Source organism: Ammospiza caudacuta, chromosome 17, assembly GCF_027887145.1.
Source record: "Ammospiza caudacuta isolate bAmmCau1 chromosome 17, bAmmCau1.pri, whole genome shotgun sequence".
NCBI classification, from domain to species: Eukaryota; Metazoa; Chordata; class Aves; order Passeriformes; family Passerellidae; genus Ammospiza; species Ammospiza caudacuta.
The window spans coordinates 13810659-13823916 of NC_080609.1; the positions used below are offsets into that span (position 1 = coordinate 13810659).

Genomic DNA, 13258 nt, shown 5'->3' on the forward strand with positions numbered 1-13258 from the left:
GGAGGTGATGATCTTGGAGGTCTTTTCCAATCTCAGTCACTCAGTGATTAACTAATTATGTAATAAAATACCTGCCTCATTTCTGATCTCTGCACTGAATCGCCAGCATTTGAGCAAGTGGGGATTTCTGGGATGTAAACATAAAACATTGTCTGATATGAGCAGCGGGATGGGAACAGCTGTCTAAGACTCTTCTAGGCCCCTGACATCTCTTGAAGAAAAGTGAATCCTACACTATTTGTGTATAATAAATTTACAGCCACTTCATCCCAGGTGACGGGGACATGACAGCAACAAAAATATGTGTGAAATAACTGTGTCAGGGTTTGTAGAACATGCACATGAAAGAAAACAGGAATAAATGGCACTGTAACTTTTATCTAGGCTAGGAATTTTATTTCTCTTTATGCTTGTTTTTTTTCAAATAGCAGGTGAAGCTTGAGACTGAATAAAAATAATAGTAATTTAAAGCCATCCTATTATTGACAATATGTTGTTTGTACACTGGCTTAAACTATGCTGCTAAATTGGGACTCAAGTACAGCCATGTGAGCATTTCAGTTTTCATGTTTAATTTGCCATTTCCTTTGTATTCCAGCTATCTTAGCTACAGAAGCACAGAGGAATCTTATTTGGGATGGAACAGTCTTATAGACTGGCTGTGTTGCCATACTGCTGCTGTTTAAGGAGCATGATTCTGGCTTTCAACATGAAATTGCTCCAAATCTTATTTTGTAGTAGCATGAAATATGATTGGGTGAAGAAAGTAATTTGATAACATGTTTTCTCAACATTCCCCCTTAGTATTTGCTGGTTTTATTCCCTCATGTCGTGCAATGTGTTACAACCATTGATAATGTGAGATGCAGCCTCCACTTATCTAAAGCAGCCTGGAAAAAATACAAAAAATTGGCATAGAAAGACAGGAAAACAGGGATACGACCTAAAACATGCTCTGCAAAGACTAACAGTGATTTCTTTTTGCTCGAGCAGGTGTTCCCATCCCCACCCTGGTGTGGTACAAGGACTCAGTGCCCCTGAGCAGGCTGGAGAACCCCCGGTACAAGGTGCTGCTGAGCGGGGGGCTGCGCATCCACGCGCTGCGCCCGCAGGACGCCGGCATCTTCCAGTGCTTTGCCAGCAACCAGGCTGGGGAGATCCACACCTACACCTACCTGGATGTCACCAGTGAGTGGGGAGTGCTGGCACGGGGTGCAGGAGGGCTCATCCCTGTAGGTGACCCCACAGCCACCGCATTTCTCATAGCTGCCTTAGTTCAACCCGCAGAACTCTGATTTCTTGTCAAGGGTAGATGCTCCAGCTGTAAGGAACCCCAAAATGCCCCTGTGCACAGCACAATGTGCTGAATCATCTGGCAATCTCTCCATGACATCAGGAGAGCTTGGCGTGAGGTGAACTCCCCTATTTCACATGGCAAAAAGAGATCTTAGCGAAAAGAAAAAAAATTAATCGTGAAATACATTTATCTTTCCTTCGTTTCCTTCCAATTTCCACTCTAATGTAATTCCATTCTGAACTTGAGCTACTGCTTCATGATTGTGCATGCTATCATTTTATTTGCCTTTGTCTGCAACTGCATTTGGTCAGGGAAAAGAAAGAAAGTTCAAGTTAAATGTCTTTTTTGGCCAAAAAGTCAGATTAAATGCTTTTGTTAATGAAGTGCATGCTTCTCTATGGAAGAATTACAAATCCTAGTACTCTTTTAACAGTGATTATTAACAGTCATTTCTGTAATATTAAACTTCCCTTCAGGAAGCTGATTTTTAGCCCAAGAGCACTTTGCACATACTGACCAGAATTCCTACTGGCCTAAGAAAATAAATCAGCCCCAGTTCAATATAGATCTAGGAAACTGCAGGGAAAAAACTGCAATAAAATGCAACTGGGGGAAAATAAGAGAGAAAGAAACTTAGAAAATGTCTTGGATAAGGCTCAGGTTCTAAATTCTTTTGGCTGACATTTAAGTTTCAAAGTTAATGCCTCTCTCAAGTTGCCTTTCATCTTAAAGAACTCTGTTATGAAGATGAAGGAAAATAGTTTTGTTTATCTAGATTTCTCAAGTTCCCCCCAAACACTCATTTTGAGCTTTATCTTCCTTTTTCTTTAACCTATCTAACTTGTACAGGTACAAGCACTGATAGATTTTTATTTTCTGTGTAGGTAATAAACAGGATTAGGCAATTCCTGGGAGATGAATAAGAAAAGGTTACAGTCACTGCTGAAAGGTTTTCATGTCTTATTGTCATGTCCTTGTCCATGATCAGCTCTATAAAAGTGGATGTAAAGTAATCCACAGTAACAGTTAAAGGATCTTTCTGAGAGGTGAGGCATTGAGTTTGTTTGAATTTTTTGTTCTAGACATCAAGCCAACCTTTATCCAGCCCCCGGAGGACACCACGGTCACTGAGGGGATGACTGCAGTACTGACCTGTGAGGTTTCAGGGGCTCCACGACCTGCCATCTCCTGGAAGAAAGGTAGCCAGTTATTAACATGTAGAAGAGCTGTAATCCACATTTTCCTGTCCATTCCTGAGATCCTAGAGATCCATTCAGTGCCTCTTTCTCCCTTCCCCTGGTCCTATGAGCAGTGGGTTCATCATGAGCCGCTGGCCTGGACAGGATGTAACATTTTGGAAGAGCTGGAATTGCAGATCCCTGATGTGCCTGACACTAACCATGCTGCTCCCCATGTGTTTCAGGAGAGCAGATCTTAGCCAGTGGCTCGGTGCAGATTCCTCGCTTCATTCTCCTCGAGTCTGGAGGGCTCCAGATAACGCCCGTGTTCCTGCAGGATGCTGGCAATTACACTTGCTGTGCAGCCAACTCTGAAGGAGCTCTGAATGCTTTTGTGAAGCTGACAGTGTGGAGTAAGGATAATGCTTTGTTTAAAGTCTAACTTTAATCAAGTATTAATCAGTTTTTGTTGTAGGCTCAGGAAATTTTCATTAGTAATTATGCTTTTCTCGTTAATAGCGTTACTTGTATGATTTAATAGGAATAATGTGTCTATTTTAGGAAGCCTATAACAAATACCCTTTTTGTTTGGAGAATTATGCATATAAATCTCTATTTTGTGAAAGGAAGTGTATTTAAATAGAGCTTCAATCACAATTACAGTTTTAGTCAGGTTTTGCTTTGGTGTCTCGCATTGCAAGTCTGAGCTTTTAACTTGTAGATTTGGCTGCTTGCAGGTGATTTCTGCCTCCAGGAGTCTGCAGGTAGCAGAGAGCAGTCTGTGCTGGTACTGAGGCAGTGGCCACAGTCAAAACAGATAGGATTTTCCTCACACTTTTGTATTTTTTGTGGCTCTGGGTGCTGTTGGAAGCCAAATCAAAGTGCAGCAGATTTCAGCTAATCCCTCACACTACAGATTGGTGTGGGACAGGGTATCCTATGAAATGGTTTTGTTATTCACCTTTTTCCCTTGATCTCTATATATTTATATTTCTTCTGTTGAGGAAGTGAGTCTGCTCCAAGGGGTTCACCTGTGTAACTCCTAAGTGAGTTCAATTGAAGTATAACATGGTTTTTACTACTCAAGGTACAAAATAATGATCCCTGAGCAGGGACTAAGAGCAACTGAAAATAATGAAGATGATGAAGATTAATAAAGAAATGTTGTGGCTTCTCTCCTCTCCAGCACTTGAAGTACTGATTGTGCTGCTGATGTGTGGTGTATATTTGGCATTTATTAATCCCCAAACTCTGCAAGCTAAATCAGCCACATTTTTCCTTTTGAAATTAGGAATACCTGAAAACATTCCTGGCAGTAACTGTAATGTATTTGTGTCATGTGGCCATCATGTTTATGTCTTATTGACAATATCAAGTTGGTAGGAATTTCAGGATGCTGTAAACTGAATGATATCCAGGTGTATGGATCAATTAAAGGAGATCCTTCCTATTAATTCTCAAAGCCATGGTTCTTACAGGTATTAAAGATAGTTCCTGTTCGTTGTACTGCATGAGGGGAAGAAAAGCGAATATAACCTGATGTTTGTGTAGCAACAGCACCATTATAAAGCCAGAAGTCTTACATATGTGCATCAGGAGTAATGCTAAAAATTCCATGCTATTTAGAGTCAGCTTTTGATCTTGCTGATGGTCCCTCCTTGTGCATGTATGAGATATCTCAGTAGATGCTGATTATCTCTGCAGGGATTTGGGACTTATTAACATTATCCACATCTCTTCCAAGCTCATCCTGGTTGTCTCCCTGCCTTAGCTGATGCTCTCTGCTGCTCCTCCTGTGTGTGACAAATAATGGGGATCTTTCACACCGGATCTGGTTGCTGTAGTTACAGCAATTATTGTGTTCTGAGCCTCTAGGAGGGGCTTGAGTAAGAATGTTCTGAAACATTTGAGTAAACAACATCTTTCTGATATGGAAGATTTTTCTTCCAGGAGCTCCTCCACGGCCCTGGAGTTGATGAGGTTGTAGGTTTAAGTTTACCTCTTTTTCAATACTTTTCAAGTGCATTTTCCTTTGTGCAGATTTTCCTGGGGTCTTGTTTGTGTTTTTGAGCGTGGCTCGTTTCCTTGACTCAGTGTTTGCTGCCACACACTCATTGAGATTTTAGGGAGCTGCCACAGACACTTGCACAAGCCAAGGGAGAGTTTGGAGACTTTTACCATTGTTCTCCACCGGGCTGAACTCATGCCCTGAGATGCTGTACCCCACATCGTGTCACAATGTCTATAGAGGGAGGGGAACCTTCACAGCAGAGGGTTGAAGAGCAGTGTCCCTCTTGCTTTGAATGACAAAGGCTCGGTGGCTGCTCTCGGAGTGAATAGCCGAGGCAAAAGGCTCTGATTTCACCTGAGCTGTGCTCCTTTCAGATCGCACTTCCATTGTCCGCCCTCCCGAGGACAGCACGGTGATCAAAGGAACCACGGCCACCCTGCGCTGCGAGGCCACGCACGACCCCAGAATCTCAATCAGGTTGGTGGTGGCACTTCTCCTTTGTGTGGTTTATCCCAGTTTCATTTTATAAGCTGTATGGATAGCACTAGGTGAAGTTTCTGGACCCCAGGTTTTCACACCAAACCCCTGATTACTGCATTATAAGGTTGTACACTGTATCATTAATCTTATAAATCCCATCTTCCATTTCAGCCTTATGTATTATTTACAATGAGCTATGTTCCACTTCATGACTTCAATATAGCCTTCCATGATTTTACTGTCAAGGTTAATACACTATCAATAAAACCAACTTGTCAGAGGCTGATACTTAATGAGAGTAAAAGCCAAAGAGAAGGAATAGGATTTCAGAAGTGTTTACTCTGGGGTGCATAAAAGCCACACCAGAGATGTCCATGTTTGTGGAAACAACTCAATAACTTGGGCTTATAGTCTGTTCTAACCATGTAAAGGAAACCTGAATTTGTCTGGACTATTAAAATTTGAATTAGAGCATTTAGACAAAACTCAAAACTTGAAAATAAGTTTGCCATAAAAATTAATGTAGTCTGAAAGCAACATAAATGAAATAAAATGCAAGGAAGAGCTTGGAGAGTGCTTGAAAGGTGAGCTGCAGAAAGAGCTTTGGAAAGAGAAATATGGGTATAAAAATTTCAGTTAGGGGAAATTGAGTCTGTGGCTCTCCACACCTCTGTGATGTGTTGGGAGAGGTGTTTTTGATATGTGAGCTCTTGCAAACCTTCAACAAGTTTCTGATGCTGGCAGTCCAATGTTACTGAGCTGGCCAGCACCCACCATTAACTGCAGAGTTAATGTTCTGGTGGGGGTGAACTTAAGAACTTGGATGTGTATGAGTGCTTCATCTTTTCCTTGTAAAATACATAATATCTCAGATGGAATTCCATTTTTCGTTCTGATCGCTTGACCTAAAACTTAAATTTGTAAAAGGCACTGCTCTTGAAAGTAGCTTTAGGGGTCTGTCATTTTTAACACGTGATGACAGGAGCTGATCCCTTCCAGCAAAGTTCAAATAAATCTATTCTGGTGTTCTTACGAGTGATCAATAACTGAAGCATTGCAACACTCAGGTACCTTTGGAAGAAGGACAATGCTGTAATAAACCCATCCAGCAGTTCCAGGATCACAGTGGAGAAGGATGGGACCCTCCTGATCAGCCAGACGTGGTCGGGAGACATCGGGGATTACACCTGTGAGGTCATTTCTTCTGGAGGGAACGACTCCAGGACAGCGCGGCTGGAAGTGATGTGAGTGCTCCAGCTTAAGTATTCCCTACACTGCCTTTCAGACACCCTCAGGTATTTTTCTAACATTTCACTCTAGGTGTTGTGGAGAGCAGCAGTTCTGACTTTTTGGTGTGGTGGTTTTTTTTAAGGGAAATTAAATTAAACCTGGATCCTTCTCTCACCCCATGCTGTAGGGCTTCCCCATAAAGCCCAAGTGCTGCACTGTGATGCCAAAGTTTGAAAACAAGAAAATGTTTTCTTCCTTTTAGTATTTTTTCTCTGTTAAACATTTATCAGAATAGTTGCTCCCTGGATGGGCATTGCTTACTCTTGCATTCTCTTTACACATCGTTTTTTAGGGAAAAAAAATTTTATATATGACTTTCTTTATTCCTATGGATCTTTAAAAATAAAAACAAAAACATGTTTAAAGTGCCATTCTGCTCTGGAAAAGGATTATAAAAATGTCATTACATGGTTCCATATTTTCTATTTCTGTCATTCCACTGGGGTGAAGTGCACTTCTATTTTATTTTTATCATTAAAAGCAACAGCTGTGGGTTTGGTGCATGCGTGGAGCAGATCAAATGAAAGAAAAGGAGGTAATGTTTTATGTACAGTTATTTATTTATTTATTTGCTTGAGTAGTACGCACACTTTAATTCAACTAAAATTGCATCTGTTTCTGCTGGTCATGCCTGATGTCTCTGAGAAGATGGCAATTGTGTGGTTGGCAGTGTAATGAGTTCACCTCTGAGATTTGCTGTGCAGAGGGCTGTTTGATACAGCATCATTCTGACAGTGCCAAGGCTCCATCAGATGCCCATTTTCCAAGAGCGGTCATACATTCTTTTTCTAATTAAGCACTCCTCAGCTCTCCTCCCGGAGTGCATTTTACTGCTGGTTGGAATCCAAGAGCAGAAGACAATTCAGAATATATTGCAGCTACATAACCACGCTCGCTCTTCTCTGAGGCAGTTTTTGAATGGAGGGCAGAGTAAAGACTGAAAAGAATGTTAAAGCTTGGACTTTGAAACAAAGCTATAAATATGTGCTAAACACTTCAGTAGCAGGACAGATTCCTAATGCTGAATAGCAAAAGCTGCCCAGTACAGCACAGGAATTGGATTTACTTGCAGTTCCCCACTGACCACTGAGGAGCTTCTTTTATGGTCCACAAAATCCGAGTTAGAAGTTGGCTGGGAGAGGCTCATCCTGTGTGCCCTGCTGAGGCACCCCAGCTGTTCCAGCTGTGCTGGCTGGCTCTCCATGCACGGAGACTGCCTCTAAATCCTGCCTCTCTACTTCCTTTGATGTTATGCTGCTGATCGCCCATCTCCTGTTTTTCCTGGAGGAATTAAAGGAATCTATCAGACCCACTCTTTCAGAGGAGTCAAGTAACTGATAAGTTACTCAATAATACCTTGAATTGTGACATTTCATTTCAAAGCAGGGCTGCAGGTAGTGCAATACCGCCAGAAAACATTGCATTTCCTTGCAGCTTTCATCATTATTGTTTGGCTCAGCAGCACAGATCTGCGAGGAAGAGAGATACACGATACAACAGGAGTGAAATGAAGAAGAAAATATGTGGAAAGGAAACGTCTGAAGTAAAGCTTAAATTAAATTCCAGCTTGTATAGGAATGACAGATCTGTAGCATTCCCTGTTCTCCTGGATAATTCCCCCTTGCAGAGCATTAACAAACAGGGCATGCACATTCCCATCGATGAGCACTTACACTTCAGTGCCTTGAGTAGCACTAATGGCAGACAAATGTTCAAAGGAGACCTCTCAACCAGTTACAGACTGGAGCAGCCACCAATGGATAACTGTGTCCCACACAGCCTTGCCTGACAACTCCAAATCTCTCCCCACCTTTTTCCCCCCAGGAAGTTCCTCCTCCACCTCTGTGCCCATCAAGAGGAATTTCCAAAGGCACAAATAAGTCAGTTACTGATTTCTGTTGAAATTGATTCAATTATTTAATCTCTGAGTGTTCCAGTTTCCAAATCTCTGAAAAGAAGGAAAGAAAACTCCCTCTTCCTTTGCCTGCCCCTGCTGGAAGTCAGGCTGGGTCAGGGACAAAGGTTGTGTTTCTTTGCTGGAAGAAGCTGCGTGGATAGCACAGCACAGAGACATTGGTGCTGCAGATAGGATGGATCATCTCCCTCAGCATGAAAGAAGAAATAAAATATTTGCAAAGGAAAGCCAGAAAACTAATGAAGAACTTGCTAAAGTGCAGCCAAAGGTTACCTTGCTCATCAATTTTGCACTGATGGTACTTGGGCACAGAAACTAATTGCTAGTCAAGATACTCTATTCATTCATTTGTCTTCTCTCTAAATGTGTTTATTCTCCATGTACATCACTTGATTTGATTTGCATGAGGTAAAACATTTGCGAGTGATGTTTCTATTCTGCAAGAGATAGATTTTAATTTTACACTGACTTTGTTTTTCTCCTGGTAGAATTTCTCGACTGCATATCAGAAACATTTGGTGATGAGCCCCCCGCTTCTCTTGCATCCCTGCAAGTCACAGAGTTTGATCCTGAAAGTAATTGCGTGTTATGAAACATCCCAGCTTCATTTAGCTTACTTTATAGTCCTATAAACACTAGCCTGAAATACATACAGAGGAAAAAAGGCTTGTTCCTAAAGCTGCAAAAGCTGAGTTATCACCATGTATCACTCACCTGATGGGAAACTGTGCTGATTCCAGCTCAAAGTATCCTGAGGATTCTCAGGATGTATAAAATATGCAGAATTACCACTATCTGTGCCTGATGATACCCACTGCTCAATATCAGCCTGTCTGCAGCCCGAGCTAGAGGATCTCTTTGTTGTATGAATGTGACTGCAAAGTATGGTAATGCTGCATTGTTGGAAAATCAAAGCCCTCTACAAGCTCTGTTATGTCACAACATATAGTAAAATCTTTTAGGCTCTTTTTCTATGCAAAATATATAGGAAGGACAATGTAATACAAAAATAGGCAATTTATTCCTGGCAGCAAGTTCATCTCCTTTCTGTTCCCTTTCATCAGAGAAAAAGCTATTATTGTTCTGTCTTCTTCAAAAGCAGGAGAGGGGAGCTAACCACTTATAATAAACCCCCAGTGGGTTGCCAGGAATGCAGAGTATTGCCTTTGTCAGCCATCTATCCATGAATTTGGATACCCTTTTTACTGGACTATTTATAATTGCCACTTCTTCCAATTTCTTCCCAATACATCCTATAAAAATTATTGCTAAAATTAAAATCGGTGTGACAAATGCAGGGTAAGTGATAAAAAGGATGTCCAATTACAAATGTAACTTGATACAGATCCCACATCCCTTGGTTCCAATTGCCCATCTCTTCTCCTTTCTCCAGGGAGAGAAAGCAGAAGGAATGTCAAACCTGAAAATATATTATTCCTTCCTCGCTGGAAAGAAGGTTTCTATTTATTTTTCCAAGCTCTCTATTGAGATGTCATCCAAGACTCAAGGTTCACTGCTGAGTCTGAGTGCACTTGATACTCAAAGGAGAAATATCTCCCAGAAATGCATTTGGAAATAAATGCCATTGTGTCTGTTTGTCATTGAAGGTATAGCAGGAAAGTAGGTGTTCTCAGCAAAAAGAAAGCATAAAATTCAAACCTCTTTCCCATGTCATCTCCAGATCTGAGCAGACTGAAATGGGAAATAAATCTGTGCACTCTGGAACTCAGCAACCCTTTAATTCCAAAAATTCCCTGTGTTACAGACCTGTGAGAGCCAGAGAGCCTCAAAACTCAGGGCTGCCTTGCAGGAATTGGAGAGGATTCTTTTGCAAGAGAAATTGCAAAGTCCTGAGCAACAGTTGCCACGTTTGTTAATTTAAACCATGATAAACTTTTCGGAGCAGAGCCATCAGGGCTGAGTGCTGCATTCCCTCCCTGCTCAGCCCTGTGCTGTTATCAGCCCTGGCAGATGAACCACCTGCTCCTGAGCAGCCCCTGCCTGCTGGACCTGACTGAGGGAGTCCATTAGAAAATAGGAGCAGGGCTTTTCAGAGACTGACAAGAAAACTTGTTTAATCTCCTGTGCCTTTTTAGTAATCCCCTCTTCAGTCACAGGCTCTCTAATTACCTGCTGTTGGGCCATTTTTCTCAGAAGTCTCTCCAAACCGTGTCTGGTTTATTTTTCTTAGCAAATAGTCTGCTTTTAGCTAATTTTATAAAACACTCTATGTGTTTGCTGAGTGAATTTTTCAGCTGCCCTCTGGCAGTGATGAGCTGACTCAAAACATTAGGGTTTCTGTTTTGAGCATGTATCATCTGCAACTGGCTAATATTTCTCTCCCAGATTGTCACAATGACTTCATGTTCTTTTCTTGCAAATGCACTACTTTAATTGCTTTGTCAGAGCTCCCTCAGGTCACCTTGGTGGCAATGCCATTAACCCTGGTGTTATCTATCAATTACAGATTTTAAAGTGTCCATGCATATATTTTGCTATCACATAAAATAAGTTATGAAAACTTGCCTCCATGCAACTCTTCAGCATTAGAAAAAATGAGGTTTTAAGATATTCTGTATTGAAAAACTTCCACATGTTTCCTGTTGGGGCTTCAGTGAACAAAAGAAAGATAATGATGGAATTACACTTTGCATGTCTGGTCAAGGTCTGTTCAGTGCTCTGGGTGTTATTGCTCTAAACCTCATCCACTTTCTTGGTGCTGACCAGTCCTAGTCTGAGGTCCTCCTCACCCTGAGAAAGGGTTGAAATTAGAATGCTCTGCAATAATTTCTTGGGTGTTGGAAGCAAGGAAAAGTAATCCTCTTAAAGGAAAAATAGAAGCAATGGTCTCTTTGGGGAACATGAATATTCATGATGGTGGTACAGGTCTCATTTATCATCCCTTCCACAGGGTATGTGGTAGCAAATGAGAAGGAGACAAAGTGTAAGTGCATGCTCAAGTAGAAATTACTACTTTTTAATCCCTGCTTTTGCATACTGCAATGAGAGAGGTACACTCCTGTGCTGAAATGTCTTTGTAGCTTTAAATATTCATTTCTGTCCAGGTGTGTTTCTTAGGCACTTGTTCTGTCTGCCTCGGGGGGTTTAAATCTGTGAGCACCATCTGTTGCTGCTCAGTGTGGACACGTTTGGGTAAAGACAAACCCAATATTTGTGATATTTGTGGATGGGGTGTCCTGCATGGAGGGAGCAGCTCACGCTACTCAATCTCTGTCTGAACAGAAAGTGCCCATTTCCCTTGTGCTGCTGCTGATTGTCCTTGTCAATCTGAGAGAAAAAGCTATTAAACAAATCCTAAGCAAACAAAACCTCAGGTTTTAACTCAGTCTGTGCATTTAAAAAACAGGGCAAACAGGGAATAAAAGGGAAACTTTTTCAAAAGTCTTCTGAGTCTTGTGCGCTTGGAAAAAGAGACCAAGCTTTAAGTCTTTCTTAATTGTGTAGTCTCTGTCTTCAAGTGAGCTAATTGAGCCCTTCTAATATATGGGACATCAAGAGTAGCAAATGCACACCTTGAAAATACCCATAATATATACAAGGAGTGCTCATTGGCTGCCCAGAAAATCAGACACATGGAGAATAATCTGCTGTGAGCTCCCCCTCAGCCATTCCTCCCACACTGCTGCTTCTGTGGCCATCATCTTCCAGGAGGAGCTGGAGCCACAGCCCCTCTCTGAGCTCTTCCCCACAGGGACTGGTGATAAATGAAGCAGGGGCTGGGACTTGAGTGAGCCATGTAGCAACAAGACGTTTCACTCTTCCCTTCAGTAATTACCTTTGCCAGCTTAATCACAAAAACTTTTCCAACCAGCTTGCCTAGGACATAATGATAAATTGTGGTGGAGGTTTAATGTTTATTATAATTTAATGTTTCATTCAAAATTAAGCAGCACACTCTTGTAGTCCCTGGGTAAATGGCCGTATCTTACACCCCCACGCTTCCCAGTGACAGCCACACTCTGTCTCCCAGGTCAGCTCCCTCCTGCTTTGTTTCCAGGTCCCCCCTCTTCCCTAAATGTGTTTATCCAAAATTTCACAGTGCTGTGTTTGAAGTCTACTCCCTTTGGGCCCACATGTGATCCTTGCTGTGCCTGATGTTTGTTTTAGCCCCAAAGTGGCCATGTCAGTGCACACCCAGAAAGGAGTGAGAGCAGTCAACTTAAACTCCTCACCATCAAGACATCTCAAGCAAGCAATTTAATGAAGTTGAGATCTGAATCACACCCTGAGGTGTCATTCCATGTTTACTACAGAAAGAGCCTGGGGTCACCGTGCTGCTAATTTGGTTCTGCGTTTAAAGTCAAATGAGATGAGACAAGGCTTTGAGTCTCAGGTTTAGCCTTAGGAAATATCAACCCCTCTTGCCTGGAGAGAGGTGGGCAGGGAAGTGCCTTCTGCTTCTGGTGCCTCATTAGCTGTGTGTTTTTCTTGCCACTCTTTGGCTCTTCCAGCAATTTTTTTTTTTTTTTTGGTGCTAACTCCACAGTGTGTATCCATCAGAAACGCGTAAACAAAAGCATTTGCGGCTTAACAGAAAAATAATAAAACTATTGTCTGGCTCTCCATATGTTCCTCAATCTTCCAGTAGAAACAGAAATCCAGGACATATTTATTGTTCTGGCCTGGAGCCAGAGCCTGTGTTTATTTTGGTGAGTGGCTGAGGAGTTGCAGTTTTTAAATAACTCTGAGCCTTCAGTGGCAAAATACATCACAAGCAGGAATTGCTGCATTTTTAATTTAAGCATCTGAGTGCCCTCGTGGCTTTCTGCTCTGGCCTGAGCTGTGGAAGGGTCACCCTCAGCCTTCCTGAGAAGGAAAGCAGATTGAATGGGGAAAAACTGGCCCTCCCTGCTTTTCCTTCACTCTGAAATCTTTGTTCTCCTTAGGAATCAGGATGATAAGGAGTAAAAATCATGCTTAAGTATAATGCTGAAGGGCTTTTATCTCTTAAAATGCATCAGCATTTAAGGGTTGCGGCAGAATTTAGTGTTCTCACTTCACCATGCAGCTCCCACTTTCAGCCAATGGGGTACAAATGAAATGTTTTTCCACAAATTTCCTTTATG

At 41.9% G+C, this 13258-nt stretch overlaps 1 protein-coding gene across 1 annotated transcript in view; it reads left to right on the forward strand.

Moving 5' to 3' along the window:
- Positions 1-13258, forward strand: part of SDK1 (sidekick cell adhesion molecule 1) — a 381148-nt gene that overhangs the window by 245302 nt on the left and 122588 nt on the right. The window contains exons 9-13 of the mRNA XM_058815791.1: positions 994-1188; positions 2380-2496; positions 2721-2888; positions 4861-4963; positions 6034-6210. Of these exons, the coding sequence (XP_058671774.1) occupies positions 994-1188; positions 2380-2496; positions 2721-2888; positions 4861-4963; positions 6034-6210 (760 nt within the window). The remainder of the gene's footprint in view (positions 1-993; positions 1189-2379; positions 2497-2720; positions 2889-4860; positions 4964-6033; positions 6211-13258) is intronic.